This window comes from Protopterus annectens, chromosome 8.part0 (genome assembly GCF_019279795.1).
Source record: "Protopterus annectens isolate FY-2018-M chromosome 8.part0, PAN1.0, whole genome shotgun sequence".
NCBI lineage: Eukaryota > Metazoa > Chordata > Ceratodontiformes > Protopteridae > Protopterus > Protopterus annectens.
Window position 1 is genome coordinate 1,117,796,875 of NC_056741.1, and position 22,303 is coordinate 1,117,819,177.

Consider the following 22,303-nt stretch of genomic DNA (forward strand, 5'->3'; position numbering starts at 1 on the left):
CCCCTGACTATCTGACGTCAGTACTGAAGCGACAGCAATCGATGCAGAAATACAAAGTCTCTGGTATTCAGGCTGACTAAGGGCTACCTGCAGGCAGATAACCCAAGTGTGATGACTGCAACAGTGAATACACTCCAAACATCTACATTTATGGTAAGTGTACACAACTGTACTTTCCAGAGGACTCTGTCTTCCTTTCAGGATGCTCCCCAGGAATCATTTTCTGCAAGACAAGGCAGGGGGATTCAGTGGCAGATGCCACCCCAGGGGCAGAGGGCGTCTGCAGAACCAGGGCTCCCCTGAACCTTTCTCAGAGAAGCCCTTTCAGTGTTCATGAAACACTGCCAGACTGTCCTGCCCTGGAGGCAGTCAGGGGTTGACTCTCCCTTCGCCCACTTGCCTGGACAATTCTCATCTCAGATCAGTGGGTGCTAAAATTATTTCCAGGGGTTACTCCATTCCCTTTTCCCAGCCTCCTCCAGTTCACAGATTTCTCCCAGATGTTCCACCCTTCCAAAAGGAGTCGTCTATCTCTAGGTTCAAGAACTTCTAAAAAGAGCCTTCCAAGAGGTCCCAACAAGACAACAAGGGTCCAGCACTTACTCTCACTTTTTGGTGCCAAAGAAGACTGGGGACCTGTGTCTGATTTTGGACCTCTGTCAAGAAGTCCAGGTTCCAGATGGTCACTGTTCAGTCCATTCTGCCTCTCTTGCATAAGGACAATTGGATGTGCTCAGTGGATCTCAAGGACGCGTGATATCATATAAAAATTGATAGATGCTCCAGGCGATACCTACGCTTTCGGTTAGGGACCAGTCATTACCAGTTCAGAGCCGTGCCCTTTGGGCTCACCACAGCCCCTCCCCGGGTGTTTACCAAGTGCATGGCAGTGGTGGCAGCACATCTCTGGCTGCAAGGTTTCCAGGTTTTTCCATACTTGGACGATTAGTTCCTCACAGCTCCCACTAGGCATAGACTATCCATGGCCACCGGTTATGTCCTTGATCTTTTCCAGTCACTAGGCATCACAGTGAATCTTCTCAAATCCAGTCTAGTACAGAGCCAAAATCTGGAGTTTATTGGGCTCCAGCTGGACACTGTGCGAGGAGTCAGTGCTGCAGTCTCTGACAGAGTGCTGCTAATGCAAGATCAGGTCTCTGTCTTGCTGGATCTCACACCAGTCTGCTCACTTGATCCTCCAAACTTTAGGTTCGATGGTGGCTGCAGTCCAGTTGGTGGTTCTTGCCAGCTATCAAAGGATGGTTCTCCAGTGGACCCTGGTGATCCATTCTCTCATCCCATGTCCATGACCAGAAATTGACCCAAGTGTGCAGGAATCATCTTACTTGTTGGCCTCACTCTCAGGATCTTTATCTGGGCAGACCATTTTGTCTTCCTCCGCCCAAGGCCACGGTCAGCACAGATGCCTACCTGTTGAGGTGGGGGTCATTTTCAGGGTAGGACAGTTCAAGGCATGTGGTCCCCATAGAGACCAAATTGCACATAAATGTCATAGAGATGAGCAGTCCTTCTAATGTTGCAAGCCTTTCAGGAATGCTTCCCTTTGGGGACCATAGCAGTTCAGGTGGACAACATAGCTGTTTTTTGATATATCAACAAGCAAGGGGGCACACTGTCTTATCCTGTGTGCAGAGAGGCCATGAGAGTGTGAGAATGGTCGTTGTCATCCAGGAGCTTTCTTCTTGCAACTCGCATTCTCGGGAGTTCCTCCGTGTTAGCTGACAAAGCAGGACTATTTTGAGTCCTCACATGTGGTCCCTGAATCAGTCAGTGGCAAAACAAATCTTCCACTGTTGGGGTCAGCCGTGCTGCAATCTCTTTGCCTCCCCAGTCAACCACAAATGCAGTAATTACTTTGACTTGATCCCCTCAGCAGGGGAGTCACCCAGGGACGGTCTAGTCGAAGACTGGCCTCCGGGTCTTCTCTATGCTTATCCTCCCATTCTCTTTATTCCCAGACTCCTTCAGAAAGCTCTTCACTTGAAGACACCTCTCATCCTCATTTCCCCTTTCTGGCCTTGTCTGACTTTGTTCTCTTTGTTAAGGTCTCATCTCAAGTATTCTCCATGGATACTGGATCCCACTCTGGATCTTAATTCCCATCCTTTGGGACTTCCACTTCCCAGTCTCCAGCCCCTTCATCTAACCGCATGGTTTCTCCATTTCCAGTAATTTTCTCAGTCCAGGGTCCTTTCCCGGTGAAGGACATTATTTTGGCTTCTCAGAAACCATCTATGCAAAAGGTGTGTTCTAGCAAACGGAGAAGGTTTTCCATTTGGGCCAAACAGTGAAATCTGGATCCCTTTTCGGCCCCACTTCTGGAAATTTTGCTTTTCTTGTCTTCTGTTTTTCAGGACGGAGTGGGTTTTTCTACCATTAAACTACAGTCTGCTACCATATCTAATTTCCATATTAATGATGAGCCTACCTTGTCTTCTAAATTGTGTATAACCTTTCTGAAAGGCCCATTTCTTCTTAGGCTTCCTATTAAGTATCTGTCCCCGCCATGGGATTTGATGCAAAAAATTTTGAACCAGCTGTCTTGGAAAACTGCCTTTTTAGTCAGAACTTCAGGTTCTGTGCATTAAATATCCGTTCATGATTTTTCATAAGGACAGGGTGTCTCTTAGAACAAATCCTTTCTTCCTAAAGTAACCTCTGAGGCTAATCTTAATTGATTCAGCTACCTGTTTTCTTTCTTAACTATTCTAATAAGAGATAATATATTTTGCATTATTGGGACCTTCACAGGCAATTATGTTTTATTTGAAAAGGACTGAGGAATTTAAGAAGTCGGACCAGCTCTTTCTAGCCTTCTTTCAGAACAGGAGGGGCCAGGTAGTTTCCAAAGTGATTATTTCCAGGTGGAGTGCTAGTTGTATTTCTTTCATTTATGCTGGTAGGCATTTAGAGTTGCCCAGACCAGTTAAGGCTCATTCTTTAGGTCTGTTGCTATGTCATAAGCCTTCTTGGCTAAGCTTTCCATTGATGAAATTTGTGCTGTGGCGACTTGGTCTAATCCACATACTTTCCTTTTGCATTATAAATTGGATTTGGTGTCCAGGCACAGGGCTTCCTTTGGATGTTCCATGCTCCAGTATATTCTTCTTTGAGGCCACCCAGGATACATAGTAGCTGGGGACTCCGACCCATCTGTGATGAATAATGACATGGATAGCATCAGATAAAGAGTTATGTACTTACCGTAACTTGGCATTTGTGCTATCCAGTGTCATTATTCATCACATTCCCGCCCACCTTCCCCCTTCCTCCTGGCGGTTCTGTGAGGCTGGTTTAATTTATATTGAATACAATGGTTTTGGCCTACTAATGCAGGTATTTCTGCATTTCCACTAATTTAGCCAACTCGATCTGAGGGTTAGAAGGTAGCAAGGGATTATGGGAGGGGAGGAGTTTGAGCTCTGGATCTGTCTGAGAAAGGGCCGGCTTGGATCCACGACGCATCCCTGAATAATGACACTGGATAGCACAGATGCCAAGTTATTGTAAGTACATAACTATTAGTTAATGTGAGATCTAGGCAGGAGTGGTGAGACATATTGAGGTTGGGGTTAGTAAGTTGAGATATGAGATAGATGAGGTTGAACTGTATTAGAAGAGTATTCAGGTCATTGGAAATGGGACTGAGTGGGTTGAAATTAAATTATCCAAGTAGTATGAGATTTTGGTATTTGTAGAGAAAATTATTTATTTTAGTACGTTGTTTAGATTGGAGAGTGAGGAGGGAGATGGTAGCTATGATACAGCGAGATTTAGTTTGGTATTCTTAAGGGATGGAATAGGTACTAGTAGTCAGTTTTCTTGAGCAAGTAATTGGACATTTAAGTGTGACTTGAACAAAAGGAGAGTTGCACTTCCTTATCTTGTGCCTAGTCTGGGGTCAAAACGCAGTTGTAACTAGGCAAACTGATGTAAAGAATGATTGTTAGTCTTAACCCATAATTCTGTGATAGCAGCTAAATCAGACTTTTGTAATGAAATTAAGAAATTAATCTGGGAAGTTTTGTTTCTTATATGTTGTGCATTGATTAGGTTACAGATGAGTGGAAGTGGACGTGGGTTAGCTTCAATATTACCTTGAAGAAGCAGAAGGGGTAAGACAGGTGAAAGTTTGTTGAAACATTGACAGTTGCAGGAGTAGATTACTAAATGATAAATGTGTGTGTGTGCTTACATGTATGTATGTAGAATGAGAGAAGAAATTGAAGTTGGAGTGAGAGGCGTGGAAGGTATTGTAATGGATGGAAAATGGAAAGTATGTATGGAATGAAGAGAATATGGTATAGCAGTATTAAGCGAGTGAAGTAAGAGTGGAAAACACTTGGAGTGAGTGATATGTCGTGTAATGTTTGGAGGAATAGTAACTGGTGGTTAGCAGGAAGAAGAGCAAAAGCAGGTAGTTAGGAAAAAAGGTGGAGTAAATTCTGTGGTAAAGAGTAGAAAAATTGTTTTGTGTGTTAGAAAGGGGACAAAACTAGTTAGGATAAATTAATAGTTGCTTGAGTATGAGAGTGGAAACTGGAATATGTGTTTAAGGGGGTGATAGTGAACTGGTGGGGTGTTTGGGTAATTGAGGACAGGAGGGGTGCAGAGATGGCAAGAAATCACACTCTGTGCGAGTCAGTCTGCACACCCTCCTTGAGTAAGGATATTCACTTGTAAGCTGATGTACAATGCTAGATTTAAATAACAGTGAAGTATTAAAAAAGTAGAAATTACTAACCCGTGTTAATTGAGAAAACCATAATGGAGGTGGGCACAGCTGAGCTTATTTAGTAGTTATAGTTTCAATCAAAACAAAAAGTTTTCCATGCATTTGCCAAGTAGAAGGGAAAAGAGATGGAGTGTAAAATGTCATTTGCAGTTTTGTAAACATTAGCAAGGTCAGGCAGTTAACAGTTTAGAACTTCCAATTAGATTTGAATCAATACAGCAGAAAGGCTGCAACAGCAAACACCTTGTGCAGCCATATAATTACTTGGACCCTTACAAGTGATTTACTCTTTCAAGAGCACAACAAAAAGAAAAAAAATGTCCCAGAGCTGTTCAAAATATAATGGGTTTCCAGTACTGCAAGGAAAGCCCCCAAATCCAAACAGGGCCTGGCCAGTCTTGTGCAGTTAATCATTTTTGGACCCTGACAAATGCTCTACTTGTACTGTTCAAGGTTATAACTAAAAAAAAAAAATGTTCCAGAGTTATTCAGGATACAGTGGGCCTCCATTGCCATAAGGAAAGCCTTGAATCCAAGCAGTGTCCGGCCACTACTGCTGTCCAGTCATCTTTTGGACCCTGACAAATGGTGTACCTGCTCAGTTCAAGTGCATAACCATAAAAAAAAATGTTCCAGAGTTGTTCAGAATATTATGGGTTTCTAGTACTGCAAGGGAAGCCTCAAATCCACATAAGATTTGGCCAGTCTTCACCGTTATTTATTTGTTAAACCCTGGCAAATAGTACTTGCTCCATTCAAGTGTATAATTAAAAGAAAAACTGTTCCAGAATTGCTCAAGACATAATAAGAATTGATGTTATCCATGTCACCATTCCTCACTCTTGGGTCTTGGATCTGAGCCGGCACCTTTTATAGACGTCTTCTAGGCTCGAGCTCTTCCCACTGCCATGATCCTTTGTTGCCTTCTAACTCCTCAGATCTTGTTTGCCACGCTAAGCTCCAGATGCTGATTCTTGGCTCAAGTTCTTGTGTGTGATAAGTAGTCTTATTTAAAGTTTTTTGTCAGAATTTTTTGTGTATTTTTTTCTTAGTGTGAAGTGTATCTCTTGGTAGTGTTAGGTTTTAGTCCCTCCCTTCCTGTTTGTTGTTAGTTCATTGCTTGTGTGTTTTGGCGCATTTTTTGTGCTGTGGCCATTATTTTCTTGCTGTTGCCGATTAATGTATAGTTTTTTAGTGTATAATTTTAGTGGTTAGTGCTGTGTGTGTGATTGGTTGACCTCTTTCCTGGTTCGGACTTGTGGTTCTACCGGCTCCATTTTTGCGTGTCGCTTTGGCTGCGGGTAGTCCCACCATTTCCGATAAGCCAGTTGGCCTTAAAAGGTGCTGCTCGTGCGGTCGGAAGATGCCTGTCGCCAATTCGTATGAGGAGTGTCTTTATTGTAAGTGCACCGACCACCTGAAGGTTGAATGCAACATTTGTACCACATTCAACCCCAGAGCTTTGGTCGAGCACTGAAACAAACTCCTTTTAAAAGGGTTGGCGCAAGGAGGTCCCTTGGGTGAGTCCCCTGCCAAGTCTGGACCCTCTGAGTACAAGAGGTAGGCCCTCTTGCTCCCTGGGTCTTCCCCTTCAAAAAATGTGAGGCTGTCTGATCCTAGTGCCTTGGATCAGACTCCAATCTCGACCCTTTTGGATCCGATGCACACTGGTCCTAGGCCCTATGACACTTCCTGTGGATCCGGAGCCTCCGCTCCGAGGCCCTCTGATCTGAGGTCACAGGAGTCCACTCCCAGATCCAAGGTCTCTGGATCAGGTTGGATCCAGACCAGCCATGGATCTGGATTCCTTGGATCCGAGTCATGTTGGATCCGAGTCATGTTGGATCCAAGCATAAGGATCCTTGCTTGCCGTCTGATCTGAGGCGGATCCCACTATTATAGAAGAATCTCCCTCCAGCTTTGGCTTGGAGCAATCCCTTTCACCTCCAAGCATAGGAGTAGCTCCTTAGGGGAGGTCCTCAGGATCTTGACTTCCATCCCTGACCAGGTCCTCCACCTCTTCCAGATCCTCCAGGAGTTTTCTCCCTTCTGATAAGGACAGGATGATGTGGTTCTTTAGGCTCAGATTGAGTTGGGGCTTCTTGCGTCCCCTGACAGTCTGGCCAGGGATCCATCACCTTCCTGTTCATTAACTCTGACCAGGTTGGGTTCAGACTTTCAGGCCTTGCATCGTGCAGAGGGGTGAGACTGGGGTCCCTGGGGACCTTTCATTTCCTACCCCGTCTGAGTCCTCGACTAATACTGCTCAGCTTCCCCTTGGACAGGCGGAGTCCCGGGCCTGAGCAGTTGCCCCGGAGTCCTTGGGCGGGGGTTCTAAACCTGATTTTTTGGACCGGTCCCTTCCGCTTGGTTCTTCGGCTCTTGACGGCTCTGGGCTGGTACTGTCTGGAGGTGAGGAGGTGCTGGCCTGCCTTGGTCCTTTTCCCCAGGCAGGCTTTCCTGCTGGGAGTGTGGATGTGCGATTGTCTAGTCCTTCTGCTTTCCAGGTCGCAGAGGACATTTTCCTCCAAGAATTTCCTCCCCAACCTTCCAGGGACCATCCCAGCCTCTGAGTGAACCCCACTCATCCTGTCCCAGGTCAGCCCTCTCGAACCAGCCTTCAGGTGGGAGTTGCCCAAATTGGGGTCCCCCTCTCTTCTGAATCCTCCCCCGAGCCACCCCTGGAGGAGGTTCCTTGGAGAAGGAGATCGTGTAAGAGGCGACACCTCAACTGAGTCGCTCACCGAGGATACAGACCTTGATGAAGAGAACTGGGTCCCCAAGATCTTTGCCCGTGGATGTCTCCTTTGAGGACATCTTGGAAATCCTTAAGCTTAAGGCTGGCTGGTCTTCCCTCCCCCCATCCTCCCAAGTAGTCCGTCTTTCTGAAGGCTGTCGTGAAGGGACCATCTACTTCCTGGGCCCCCCCCCCAGCAGACGAACCCGTAGACCTTATCGGCAGCAGAGCATGAAAGGAGACAGATACTGTGAATCCTGTTCCCAAATGCACGGACAAATTCCTCAGTACCCCTTCTGAAAAGCAGTTCTGGTCAAAAGGCGCGACAGTTAATGCAATCATTGTAGCTGCTGCCACTATGAAAGAGCTGGCAGAACAGAGCATGCCTGTCCATTCCCCCAACTGTGAGTCCCAGGTGATTTGACAGGCATGGAAGTGGGTTTTCTCCTCAGCTGCATTCGATCTGTGGATGCTTAACTGCCTGGCACATTTCACCTGACTGCAAAGGGACTTGGTCAAGGAGCTGATCTTGCCCCTTTCTGAGGTACTGCCTGCCAGGGAGCTAAGTAAGCTGTCCCCCAAACTATCCACACTTTCTTCTATGGCTAATTCAATGATGAGGCCAATTGCCAACCCTACGGAAGGTGCCTCTCGAGTGGCTGGCACAGGCATCGCTATTTAGAGTCACGCCTGACTGCAGATTTGTAGAGTGCTTTAGAATGTCTTTCACCAACACTCCCTTCGATGGTTCTACCCTGTTTGGCCCATCGGTCAGAGAGACTCTTGCATGCAGTGAGCAGAAAGGCAAGACCCTGTCAGCTGTTGGAATCATTTTCCACCTTGCAACATTCCTTTTCCAAAAAGCAGTGAGGGGCCAGGAAAATGTGGTTTCGCAAGTCACAGTCTGACTTTCCAGATGCTCAGGATGAGCCCTCCTCTAGAGGTCGGTGGAAAGGGTTCACGGCAGATGCCTTCTCAGAGGCAGAGGGGGGCCCGCAAAATCATGGATCCAGGGAACCCTTCTCTTGTAAGCCCCAGCAGCGCTCCTGAAGCGCTGCCTGCCTGTTCTGCCCTGAGGGCAGTCTGTGGTAATTTGTCTCTGCACCATTTGGCCTGGGCAAATATTAACAAAGATCGTCGGGTGTTGAAACCTTTCCAGGGGCTATTCTATTTCCTTTTCTCATTCTCCACCTCCAGTCAGAAGATGCCTCCGCGCTGCAGCACCCCATCAGAGGAAGCTACCTTAAAAAGAAGTGCTATAGCTACTTCAGAAGAGAGCCATCTGAGAGGTCCCCCAGTACAACAAGAATCCAGAACTTGTACTCACTACTTTTTAGTGCCAAAGAAGATGGGGGATCTGTGTCCAATCCTGGACCTCAGCATACTCAACCTCTCTGTCAAGAAGTCCAAGTTGTGGATGGTCACTGTCCAGTCCATCATGCATACCTCTGTTGCATAAGGACGATTGGATGTGCTGCGTGGATCTCCAGGAACACATACTATCATGTAGAAGTAGACGGGCAGTACAGGAGACATCTCTGGATTCGAATAGGGGCCAATCACTGCCCAGTTCAGGACCCTGCCCTTTTGTCTAACCACTGCCCTTCGGGTGTTCAAGTGCATGGCGGTGGTCGCAGATCACCTGAGACTGCAGGGATTCCAGGTATTTCTGTACCTCGACGATTGGCTCCTCACAGCTCCCACTAAGCATTGTTTGTCCACTGCCTGTCAGTAAATACTCCAGTTATTCGACCAGTTAGGGATTATGGTGAATCTCCCCAAATCAAACCTGATTGCTTCCCAAAATCTGGGATTCATCGGTATCCAGTTGGACACTGTGTCAGAAATTGCAGCCCTTCCTGTCTATCACGTACAACTAATCAGAACCCATGTCCATTGTCTTCTAGACCAAATTCACCCTCAGGACCGCCTTATTCTCAGGGCCTTAGGGTCTATGGTGGTGGCTGTCTATCTGGTGCCATTAGCCAGGTTCTACATGAGAGTTCTGCAGTGGATTTTAGCAGCTCAGTGGTCTTCCCTTTATCATCTGATGACACTCCCGATCATCTCACTCCACTGTGCAGGCATCATCTCCTTTGCTGGATCCATTCTCCCAACTTTGTCGTAGGCAGACCCTTCTCTCTTCCTCCCCCCAGCGCTGCAGTGACTTCGGATGCTTCCCTGTTTGGGTGGGGGGGGGTTATTTTCAGGGAAAGATGGTCCAAGGCAAGTGGTCCGCCATAGAGACCAAACTGCATATCGATGTTCTGGGGATGAGGATGGTCCTCCTCATGTTGCAAGCCTTTCAGGCCTTCCTCTGTCCAGGTTCCATTGCAGTTCACACAGACAACGTGGCTGTTGTATGGTACATCAACAAGCAGAGGGGCACAGGTTTGTATCTGCTTTGTCGTGAGTCCATGAGAATGTGGTGCTTTCTTATTGCAATGCATAACCCCGGAGAGTCCAGCATGTTATCGGACAAACTCAGCAGGGCAATCCCGAGTCCTCACGAGTGGTTCTTGAATCCTTTGGTGGTGGAAGAGGTCTGTCTTCATTGGGGTGAACAGAGCTGCAACCTGTTTGCTTCCCCTCTCAACTACAAATGCAGCCAGCATTTTACCCCAATTCCCCCAGATGGGAAATCCCCCAGGGACGCTCTGGTTCATGATTGGCCTCCGGGTCTCCTTTATGCCTAGCCTCTTTTACCTATTCTTCCCAGAGTACTTCAGCAAGCTTGTCACCTCAAGGCCTCCTTGATCCTCATCACCCCCTTTTGGCCGTGGCAACTGTGGTTCCCCCTTCTACGGTCTCACTTTAAGTACCACCCTTGGGTACTAGATCCCATTCCGGATTTAGTTTCCCATCCCTCTCAGCTGCTGAATCCCAACCTCCAGATGCTCCATCTGATGGCATGGTTTGTCCACTTCTGGTAATGTTGAAACAGTCCAGGCTGGCTTCTCCCGTCAAGAACACTATCCTGGCCTCTCAGACAGCTTACGCTCGAAAGGTTTACTCCAGTAAGTGGAAACTGTTCTCTTTGAGCTAAGCAGCGCAAACTGGATGCCGCTTCGGCCTCCATTTCAGAAGTCCTACTCTTCTCGTCTTTGCTCTTTCAGGCTGGTACTAGCTTCTCTACTATCAAAGTGCAGATGGCAGCTATCTCTAACTTTCATGTGAGGAACCTACATTTTCCTCTTGATTGTGCAAGGCGTTTTTGAAAGTTTTTTTTGCTCCATCCTTTTGTCAAGGATCCTTTCCCTCCTTGGGACCTTTCCCTTCTGTTGCAGTCTCTCACACAGTGTCCATTTGAGCCTGCTGCCACATGTAATATCAAATTTTTGTCATGGAAGATTGCTTTCCTAGTAGCCATAACTTCAACTAAAATAGTTTGAGAATTGCAGGTTCTTTCTATCAAAACGCCTTTCATGGTTTTTCATAAAGACAGAGTGGCTCTGTGAACTAACTTTTCAATCATGTCCAAGGTTGCCATGGAAGCAAATCTGAACCAGTCAATTCGGTTGCCAGTTTTCTTCCCCACATTTTACTGATAAAGGGGACTATCTCTTACGTATGCTAGATGTGCATAGGCAGTTATGATTTTATCTGGATAGAACAAAGAATTTCCACAGGTCTGGCCAGCTATTTGTGGTGTTCTCTCTTAAAAGGAAAGGTCAGGCGGTTTCCAAAATAACTTTCCTGCTGGATTTCGGCGTACGTTTCCTTCGTTTGTTCTTTCAAAGGCTTATCCTTACCATGTTCAGTCAGAGCTCATTCCACTAGGTCTGTTGCTGTCAGATGCCTATATTGCCCGTCATTCCATAGATGACATTTGTGCGGTAGCCACCTCGTCTTTTCCTCACACTTGTCAGTAACTGCAAACTTGACATTTCCAGGAAGAGGCTTCCTTTGGCTCCACAGTTCTTTGGGATGTCCTTCCATGAGGCCACCCATGATTTAGGGTAGCTGGAGACTGACCCAACAGTGAGGAACCGTGACAGATAACATCAGATAGTTATGTACTAACCATACTTGACATCTGTGTTATCCTATGTTACTATTCATCACTATCCCTCTTTCCCCCATCCTGCGAGATCTAGAGGTTGTCAGGATGTCCTATCTGAAGGTCAAGCGCTTCCTTAGCTGCTTTCTAGCTTAGGGCAAACTCAATCTGGGGAGTTAGAGGGTAGCAAGGGATCATGGGAGTGGGAGGAGCTAGAGCCTAGAATCTGTCTATAAGGTTGCCATCTCGGATCTGATGTCAGATCCAAGACCCAAGAGTGATGAATAGTGACACAGGATAACACATATGCCAAGTTATGGTAAATACCTAACTTTTTTTCCAGAACTGCAAGGGAAACCTCAAATCCATACCAGTGTTTGGCTAATCAGAGTCATTTGATTGTCAGAATTGAGGGAGACGCAGCTCAGCTTCTTAGTAGTCTTAAATATTTTGATTCAAGCCCAAAAGTTCTCCATGCACTTGCCAAGCATAAGGAAATACTGTTAGATACATTCCATCAGAGCAGAACACAACTGCAAAGACCTTGAGCAGATTGAGCGTAGACTCCATGTGTGAATGCTACTATAGCCAGAAGTCTTCCATGAGATTGTCCACCTGTGGGGAGTTCCCTCCCACTCCCTGTCCAAGCAGATCTGTTTGTCTTCTGTCTCAGCAGACAAATTGGTTCTGTTTCAGAACTCTTTGCAAAAAGGCCTGGAAAACAGATGAATGGGAAATAGGAAATTCACCCCAGGGATCACTTCTGTGGCTCTGCTCGACAGGGGCACAGGAAAATAATTTTTTTGGGTGGTGAAAGCTAGGGTACATTTTTGGCTAGGCTTGTATAGGCCCTAGGGCCAATAGCCTAGTACCTACCTATCCTTTCCCATGGACAGGAATGTGCCTGTAGGCCTTCCTTTTCTTTCCTCTGGTAACCAAAATTCTTTTAAAGGTTGACGTGCTAAAGATGCTGCTGTTAACTCCATTTTGACTTGGACAATATTGACTGTCCTTTCTTATGCATCTGGCCAGGGACAGTTACCAAAAGCTGTCTCAAGGGGAGGTGAAGTCTTGGACATGGGTAGAGGATGATCATCAGGTAAGGTAGAAGCAGTGAGAAAACATTCCCTAAGGCAGGCAAAACAGGAGGGATAGCCTCAGTGTTTGGCATGTCTGTAATAATTCATAATGTATTTTTTATGCCACATGAACTTCATTCTGTTCCCACTGAAAAACCCTTTTCATCTCAGATAAAGTTTTAAAAAAAAAAGACATCTGATGAAATACCATCCTCAGGATCAGGAGAGTATGACTAAGAAGAATTTCCTGAAATTCCATGGCAGAAGGGGAAGGAGCTATTTTCTTTTTCCTGTCCGAAGATTGAATTTGCAAAGAAAAGGAATTAATAAGCTCTCTGGCATTCCCCAACAAGCCTGCACTGTGTGTACAAATAGAAACAGGAGATTGAAAGTTTCTTACTAAGCACCATCTCCCTGAAAACAGACTCCTATTAGGCAGACTGACCTCAGCTTCCACCTGTTCCTTCTGGCCAAGTGAAGACCAGTGCCCTGGCGGCGACAAAAGTAGCCCTCCCTTACCCGTCAAAGTCATCCCTATAATCTCAGAGTACATGGCTATCCCTGATCTTTGGCTGAAAAAGCTACACCTAGGACTGGAGAAATAGATGGGCAGTCTGAAGAGCAACAAATGGCCAAGGCAGAGTCAGCCGCCAGTGGCTAAAGCAGAATAGCCTGATCCAGGAGGAGTACTTTGAAACTTATCTTTCTTTTTGAGTGCAGGGTGAGGTACTACTGTATATATATAAGAGGTTACTCCATAGGTAAGCTGAGGGAGAGATGCAGAAAGTGGGGAGTGGACCCTGAATGAGTTGGTAAATTGTAGGACAGAAAAAAGTGGTTCTAAGGTACGTAATCTGCTGATAGTCCCCCACAAGCACACTGCCCTCACGTGGATGCACAAAAGTTAACAGTCTAAACTTTCTGTCAACAGTAAAACATTTTGTCATAGCAAAGTTCACTCTAACATTTACATAACTCTCAAAAATGCAGTGATGGTCTGAACACATTTGGTTTCCTAACTTCACAGGAAAACCACAAGTTTTCTTCACAAACAGTGGAAGGCCTTCCACAATGTGGACATATCTTCCCAACTCTTGAACATCACTAGCTGACCTACAGTTTCATGGGACCTGCCAAAGGAGCACCCTCTAAGGTGGCAAAAAAGCTCTGAAGCTTTTCTTATGAGTATCTTATTTTTATATAGCTCTGCTTGAGCTCCTGACAGTTGGAGCATGTGGAAGATGCCCTTAGCTATTTGTAAGCTGGCTTGTTGCAGTGGAGTAGGACCCGTAAAGCTTACGCTACTGCAGCAGTGATCTATGCTTGAATGTCATTGTTTATGTAGGTGCTTGCTTGTCTTGCCTATTACAATGTAAAGCAACTGTGTGTGAGAAGCTGGCTCTAGAAATGTTCATATTAACTTGGAAATACTGTGTAGTGCAAATCTTCCTTTACTTATTGGCCTTTATTTCTGTCTTCTCCCAGAATAATTGCATCAAAACATCAAAATACAATGTAATCACCTTTCTACCTGTGAATCTGTTTGAACAGTTTCAAGAAGTAGCCAACACCTATTTCCTGTTTCTCCTTATCTTACAGGTAAGCGCTTTTTTTTTTTTTGTTTTTTTTTAACTTGATTACCGGGTTAATGCACTGCTCCATACTGATCAATTTCAATCATTACCCAGGAGGTAAGCTCGATTGTACAGTTGAAGCAAACACACCTGTACAATATATTAAAAAGCTGTACGATAGTGACAGAGTTAGAGCAGGACAGTAATGTGTGTTTTTGTGTATATATGCATTTATTAAATTTGTTGTAGAACAAAGCAAGAAGAAATGTTACAGTATCTGATGGTCTTTGATGTTAAACTATGCAGACTTAATGCGTGCACCTTTAGCAGGAAGGATACTCAAAGGAATGGATCGCTCAAAGTTGTCAGCTAAATTATCAAAAGAGAAGAAAAGTTAGGTCCCATCCTGTTAAGTATTAAGAGTGGAGTGGAATATATGAGACCCAACTGCAACTAAATCATTTGCATTAAACTTTCCCCAATACCATTGGTTTATGATCGAAATTAAATTCATGAGAATGTGGTCCATTATTATAGTGCTGTGAAAAAACAGTGGTTGCTTGCTACACCTTGTCTTGTTAATAAATTAGTTGGGCATTTGGAGGGGGAAATCTGAGATTATAGTTCAATATTAGATTGCCCATGTGATAAAATGAAGACCAACAGGAGTGACCCTGTTAGTAAGTCTGCTCTTTGACTAAGACTGAGTACTGATGCACAGTATATGGAACTAGAATGATGAACCTGCAGATTCTTTTGATCATGATTTAAAGAAATGTCAGATTTTTTGGAAGGTGGCAGTGATTAAAAGAAGACTGTACTCTGAGGTGAAAATATGCTAGTTGTGATTGTGTTTGCCTTCATGGGGGCTGGGGGAGAAGTGAGATATTCTGCAGTGATGGACATTGGACATGACATAATTGAGGTATTTGAAATCAGGAGTGTTTTAAAGTGGTTTGTGGAAGGAGTTGATATGCCAAGTTTTGGGGCTAAGATAAACTAAAGTTTTTGTTTAGTACTAAATCTCATGCTTTCCTTTGTTGTGGTGCTGATGTTCCTTGTCTTGAGACATTTTGATATCGTATTAGGTTCTTTGAAAGTAGACATTTTTTATGACTGATGTAAGTGAGGTGGCTCTCTGCATATGACTGTCACCTGTATAAAAAAAATGCATTTTTGATATGGCAACCTGTATATTTATAAAACTGAGAAAGGTAGTGGAGCTGCTTTGGAACCATGGGGAATGCCTTTATTTGGTGGGGTTATTGTCCGAGAGAGAACTGTTTTTTACATAAAGTTTTGTCTAGAAGGCAATATACAAACTACTTGATTGTGCTAATACTTGCAGTAATAAGTTAATCAAGAAGAAATTAATCCAAGGTCAGATGACTGTTAAATCAGTGAAAAAAAAAAAAATCTCTTCGCTAAGGTTGCAATTATGTTATCAAGAATCTTGTCTGTATGCAGCACAATTGCTGTTTTTGCAGTTTTACTTCACCAAAAATCATGTCTGTGTTTAGCTAGCATTTTAAGTATGCAAACTATGGATGCACTAATATTACTATTGGGACTGGAGGTGGTAGAGTGGAAGTAGGTCTAAAATCCACTTTTTTGGAATGACGTCTGACAACAGCTTTTTCCACAATGCAGGCATAGAATTGTTGCATATAGAAAGGTTAACTATGATGAAGAGGGACAGAAATCTAATTCCTACAGAGCTTTAAAAAACAGAGGAGTAGTGAGTCTGAAGTTCCAGGAGAATTTTCGATTTTCTCAAGAAGGTTTTTAATTTCTTTATTTTTCTTTGGAAATGGGAGTTGAATAAATAGGGATTGGAGATGGTGGTCTTGGAAGTTGTTGAGATGAGAAAGATGGTACATTTTTGGAAGCTTTGAGGATTTCATGAAGCCAGAAGAATCTGAAAATGGCCTGTGGTTTCAGTGTTTGAACTGGGTTATCCTCCTTGAGAAAAAAAAACATTTTTTTTCAGAAACTTTTTTCAGTGGGAGAGAAGTCCCAACTTTAAGAACTGGTTAAAGTTAGATTTTGATGCCATAGTGCTTTCTTTCCATGCATGTTACCTAGCACAGTAAACATGTTGCAAATTTGAGTACATGGCGACTGATTCCAGATGGACAAAAGTCGTTCCCTTACTTTAATTAGAGCTTTTAGCAGTTTGGTTAAGAACTGATCTGATGTTGCCCTTTTCAGTCATTGCTCAGCTGATGGGCTCAGATTTGACTCTGCCGTGTCTACCAGATCTTTGGATCAAAAACTCTTAAGCTCCCCCCTTTACCCATAGTGTCATGCCAACCCTACATACCTTGGATCTCACTTGCCACCATTCAGTTTCAGAAGAGGATTCTGTTGCTCTCCAGGTTTGTAATAGTATATAGCCTTGATCTGATGTTATCTAGTCATCATTCCTCACGTTAGGGTCTTGGATCGGATATCGGATCCAAGCCGGCATACTCGGAACACAACTTAGCTCAAGCTCCTCCCCTCCCATAATGCTCTGCTGCCCTGCACTCCCCCAGATCTCGTTTGCCGCTCAGTCAGTCAGACGCAGATTGCTCAGCTCCTCTTAGTGTAAGTGTTTTTGAAAGATTTCTTAAATTTCTTGTAATTTTTTTGGGGTTGTAGTGTTAGTAAGTAGTTTTCTGTTCTTAGATATCCCCTCCCAGTCTATTTTTACCCTTTCTTCTTGTCTCTTTCTTGGGGTTTGTGTTTCAGTCTACTTTTTGTGATGTGTAAGTAGTTGGTTCTTTTTAAGTTGTGTGCGAGTGTTTTGTACGTATTTATCAGGTTTTTCTGGTTTTTCGAACTTTGGCTTGTTTTTTTACTTCGTTCTTTGTTTCCTGATTCAATTATGTCAGATAAACCTTTGGGTTTTAAAGCTGCTCCTCTTGTGGGCGGAAAATGCCTATTTCCGATTCATAGATTCATAGGTAGGTACTAGGCTATCGGCCCTGGGGCCTATACAAGCCCTGCCAAAAAGGTACCCTGGCTTTTGCCACCCAAGAAAATTATTTTCCTGTGTCACTGTTGAGCAGAGCCACAGAGGTGATCCCCGGGGTGAATTTCCTATTTCCCATACAACCAAGATTTTTCTTGAAGAGTGCTAATTAGGAGCTTTGTTTGATATAGATAGGTAGTTTATTCCAGAGTATGGGAAGTCTCTGGGACAGGAATCTATCCCTCCAGCATGTTCTGCTTATTGTGGTGACAAGGTTTAGGTCCTTAGAGCGTGTAGCTTGGAGGGATTGGGATTTCTTTAAGTGGAGCATGTCCAACAGCTCTGAGTTTGACACAGCTTTGTATGTTAGGCAGAGATCATCTCTGAGTAGGCGATATGCGATGGAGTAAAGCTGGAGTTTTTTGAGACGGTCTGCGTAGGGCATCTGTTTGAGTCCGGTAATCCTCTTTGTGAGGTATTTCTGCAGTCTTTCCAGTTGTACATGTCTTGTGCGGTACATACCAAAAGGGGCATTGTACTCTATAATGGGTCTAATGAGTGATGAGTAGAGGGGAACAGTGACCTCTTTTTTTCTGGATGAGAAACCTTCTGTGATGAGGTGTGCCATGTAGAAAGATTTCCTGACTACTGTGGCGATGTGATTATCAAAGGAGAGACTACTGTCCACCTGTGTCCCAAGGTCTCTTATCACACTTTCGGTGTTAAGTATACTACCGCCTATGTTGTAGTTCATGGGTACAGAGTTTTTACCAAAGGGGATGTCGGTGCACTTTTTGGCATTGAGCTTGAGGCCATGGCTTTGACACTAGGCATCTGTCTCTGTGAGGCCCTTGTGTGGGATGTCCACATCGTTAGGAGTTTCGATTATGGCTCCTAGTTTGCAGTCATCTGCGAACTTCGATAGCCAAAGACCTTCTGTGTTAGCCTGTACTTTAGAGAAGCAGGTACCAAACAGAGGACCCAGGACTGAACCCTGTGGTACTCCACTTGTCACTGGTCTGAAGTCGGATTTGGAGTCTGCTACTTTCACAGTGTGGGTTCTGTCAGTGAGCCAGTTGGCAACCCATCTTGTGACATAGGGATTTATACCTAGTTTAGTGAGTTCATCTATAATTCCAGAGTGGGGGATGGTGTTGAAAGGCTTGACAAGATCTAGATAGGCTGTGTGAACCACCTTACCCTCGTCTACGGCTTTGGTGACTGCTTCAAAGAAGTCTATCAGGTTTAGGAGACATGATCTGCCTTTTACAAACCCAAACTGGGTGAGGTGCAGAGTTTGGAGATTACCAATGTCTTTGTTTATAAGTTCCATGATGATACGTTCCATGGCCTTGCAGAGCAGGCTTGTCAGGCTAATGGGACGGTAGTTCCCAGGGTTTGTGGTGGCTCCCCCTTGTGAAGTGGGATAACTGTTGCTGTGCGCCATTCAGCAGGCTATGATTGAACATGGTACTTAGGTGGGGTGCCAGTTCGTTCTGTAGTTTGTGTAGAACGCAGCCTGGGATGTTGTCTGGTCCCATGGATGCTGTGATGTCCTTCAAGGATGCATCTGCAGTCATAACAAATGGGTTGTCCTGTCGTCAGGCAGCCCTTCGGTCGGCCGGATTCCAAAGTCTGGGTCTGGCCTCGGCTGGTGTCGCACTTCACCCGACGTCATCTCTGCTGGTCTTCGGGTATAAAGGCATCAGCCGACGCCATTTTCCTCGGTCTTTCTTGCCGCGTGGCGCCCGAAGCAGAAGCTGTTCGCAAGTGCCGGTCGGTCAGATCCAGAGATTACTACTACCGAATACTACTTCGAAGACTTCTAAAAAGCTAAGTACCCCGTTGGGGACTCTTTCTTGCCTCAGCCGATGTCAGAAAAAGTAAATAACGGTTTAACTTGTGGGAAACAAATACCTCATAAAGATTTCCACTCTTACTGCCTATCTTGTTTAGGCCCAGACCACGACGTAGCAGCCTGTTTAGCCTGTGCTTCCTTCAACCGACGAACGCTTAGGCGTCAGTCTGAGTTTGCTGAACAGTTTTTCGGCTCAGATTTTGCGTACATTATGCCGTCGGATCCTCCGACTACTCAAATTGTTAAAAAACGCAAAGAAAAAGACCGACACTCGCGGTCCGCGGTTTCGGCCGAAACCACGGTTAAGCAAACCGCGAGTGTCTCGGTTTCGGCCGAAACCGAGCAAGCGGGTCAATCTTCAGCCGAATCCATGACTACTACCGAGGCTCCTGCTACCCTAGTTGAATCGGCCTCTGAAGTTTTGCCTACTAATGTGGTTCCTATTGAATTATCAGACACCATCCCTTTGGATGTCTCTACCCCAGCACGTGGTGCTGCTAGGCCTCCTGCAGCCATGTCTATTAAGGCCTTTGCCAGGGCTAAAGCAGCCAAAACTGCTAAATCAGTGCCTGTTAAGCCCCCCTCACACAGGCCCAGTTCCAGTTCACAAATGCTTACTCTGGCAGAGGATCTCATCTCTTTAATTAGGGGATCCCAATCTCACACAGACAGGGCCTCTCAGCCTCCAGAAAAGAGACCTAGAGCAGAGCCCCCAGAGCCAGTGTCCTCTGATGATTCTTGGATGACTCAGACATTACAGACCATCCAGAGGCTCCTTTTTCTACTTATGAAGATTCCGATGCTGAGGAATCTATTCCATCTGCCTCTCCACCAGAGGAATTTTCCTTTGGGGAGACCTTACATGCCATGAGAGAACAATTCCAATGACAGGGACAAGATTTCTCAGACTCAAGAAAAAGGCTTAGGACCTTTCTACACTTACCACAACATAGGCCCTTAGCTATACCTCCAGTTCTGCCTGTTGTGGATGATGCATTTAATGATGTTTGCACTGCTCCTGATACTTTACCTCCAGCCCCTGCCAAACCAGACAGGTTTTACAGGGTACCAGACACTCATCACCACCTATACAAGGCCCCACTTGCAGATCCTGAGACTATCTCCCAGGGGCCTAAGGCAGTAGCCGACCTCAGCAAAAACCCTCTCCCTTCGAAAGGGAATCCAGATCCTTAGAGATGGGGAAAAAGTTTACACCTCTGCTACTCTCTCAGCTAGAGCTTTGAACTGTCAGTTTCATATGATCCAATACCAAGAGTTTATGCTTGATCAGTTAACTAAGAAACTGTCCTCTGATGACTCCTTAGATAAGAAATATGTTTTAGAAATGGTGAATAACATTCAGCAGGTTAGTAACCATTCTTTAAAATGTGGCTATGATGCACTGGAGGCTTCATTTAGATCAGCCATGACTGGCACGGTTATAAGAAGGCATGCATGGTTGAAAGAACAGGTCTTGGGGGATCATGTCAAAGCAAAGCTGTTAGATGCTCCTATGGATAAGGCCAGTCTATTTGGTACTCCTGCTCAGCAAGTAATGAAGAAAATGGAAGAGAAGGCAAAATCTGTACAAACAGTTAAGGATTTCTTACAGGTTCAGCCCCCAAGGTTTAGCAGGAACTGGCCTTCCAAAAATTGGTCCTTTCCAGACTCCTCAAAATCTCAGAGAGGCAGGAATAGACGTTCCAGAGGCAGAAATCAATCCAGAGGAGGTGCCTACAGAGGACGACAGTGGCAAGGCAATAACCAGCGAGGCACAGACACAACCACTGCCACTGCAACAGGACAATCACAGTGACTTGGCTCTGACACCGCCTACCAGGGAACAAATAGCAGCACCTTTAGGCGGAAAGTTAGCCTTATTTTCAAAAATTGGCACTTTATCACAAAAGACAAGTGGATTTTGCAGACCATAGACCAAGGCTACAGGTTTCACTTCCACACCTTACCAGTAAAAGAGGAATGCCAAACCTACCTCCAAATCAAAACAGAAGCTCTAAAGCAGATAGCTCAATTAACAAAGATGAGAGCTGTGGAAAGAGTACCACTAACAGAACAGGGCAAAGGATTCTACTCCAGACTCTTCCTAGTACCAAGAAAAGAAAAGTTGGAGACCTATTCTCGACCTGTCCGTCTTAAATACATTCATCATTGTCCCAAAATTCAAAATGCTGACCCTACAGCAACTTCTTCCCATGCTGGGCAAGGAGTGTTGGCTGGTAACTCTAGATCTCAAGGAGGCATACCTGCACGTCCCCATACGACCAAATTGCAGAAGATACCTCAGATTTCTTGCAGGATCAGAGCATTATCAATTCTCAGCATTGCCCTTTGGCTTATCTACTGCGCCCAGAGTATTCACAAAATGCCTGGCATCAGTAATCACTCATTGCAGGCTACAGGGAATCCAAATTTATCCATACCTGGACGACTGCCTGATACAAGCGGACAACAAAAGCAAGCTGACAAAAGACTTACAAAGAGTCATTTGCTTACTACAAGCCCTGGGATACACAGTCAATTTAAAAAAGTCAAGACTGATACCATCCCAAACAAGAACATTCTTGGGTGCGGAATTGGACACAGTAAAACAGATGGCATCCCTAACTGCAGAAAAACAAGAACAACTCCCTCTTTACTTCTTGGCATTAACAAAGCAGAACAAACTAACAGCAAGAAAAGTACTGCAGGCCTTGGGCTTCATGGCATCATGCATAATCCTGGTCCCCCATGCCAGACTGCATATGAGGAAGCTACAGTGGTACCTGAAGAATTTATGGTCTCAACACAGGCACAGCTTAGAAACCGAAATCCCACTAATCCCATGCCTGAAACAAGAGTTCCTATGGTGGGCTCAAGCATGCCAGTCAAACCCAGGCTTGCCCTTCCACAACTTTCAAGCAAGCCAAACCATCACAACGGACGCCTCAGACCTAGGCTGGGGGGCACACATGCTGGACAAATGCATACAAGGATTATGGACTCAAGACCAGCTGCACCTGCACATAAATCAAAAAGAAATGCTGGCAGTAAAACTAGCAATCCAGAATTTCAGACCATTCCTCAAAGAAGGCCATTTAATGATGAGGACAGACAACACCACAGTCATGTGGTACATCAACAAACAGGGAGGCACTCATTCATACCCCCTATGCAGAATGACTCTGGACCTTTGGAATATGGCTCTGAGCTACAACATCCAGTTACAGGCAATATTTGTGCCGGGAAAAGAAAACACCCTAGCAGACATGTTAAGCAGAACTACCTCGGATGCTCACGAATGGATGCTACACCTGGACATCTTCAAGGCCATCACAAAGAAATG

General features: G+C 45.0%; 1 protein-coding gene across 1 annotated transcript in view; it reads left to right on the plus strand.

Annotated features, from left to right (window-relative positions):
- ATP8B2 (ATPase phospholipid transporting 8B2) overlaps positions 1–22,303 on the plus strand; it is a gene marked incomplete in the record, with an annotated part of 2,601,455 nt that overhangs the window by 610,741 nt on the left and 1,968,411 nt on the right. The window contains 1 exon segment of the mRNA XM_044080643.1: positions 14,058–14,171. Coding sequence (XP_043936578.1) covers positions 14,058–14,171 — 114 coding nt within the window.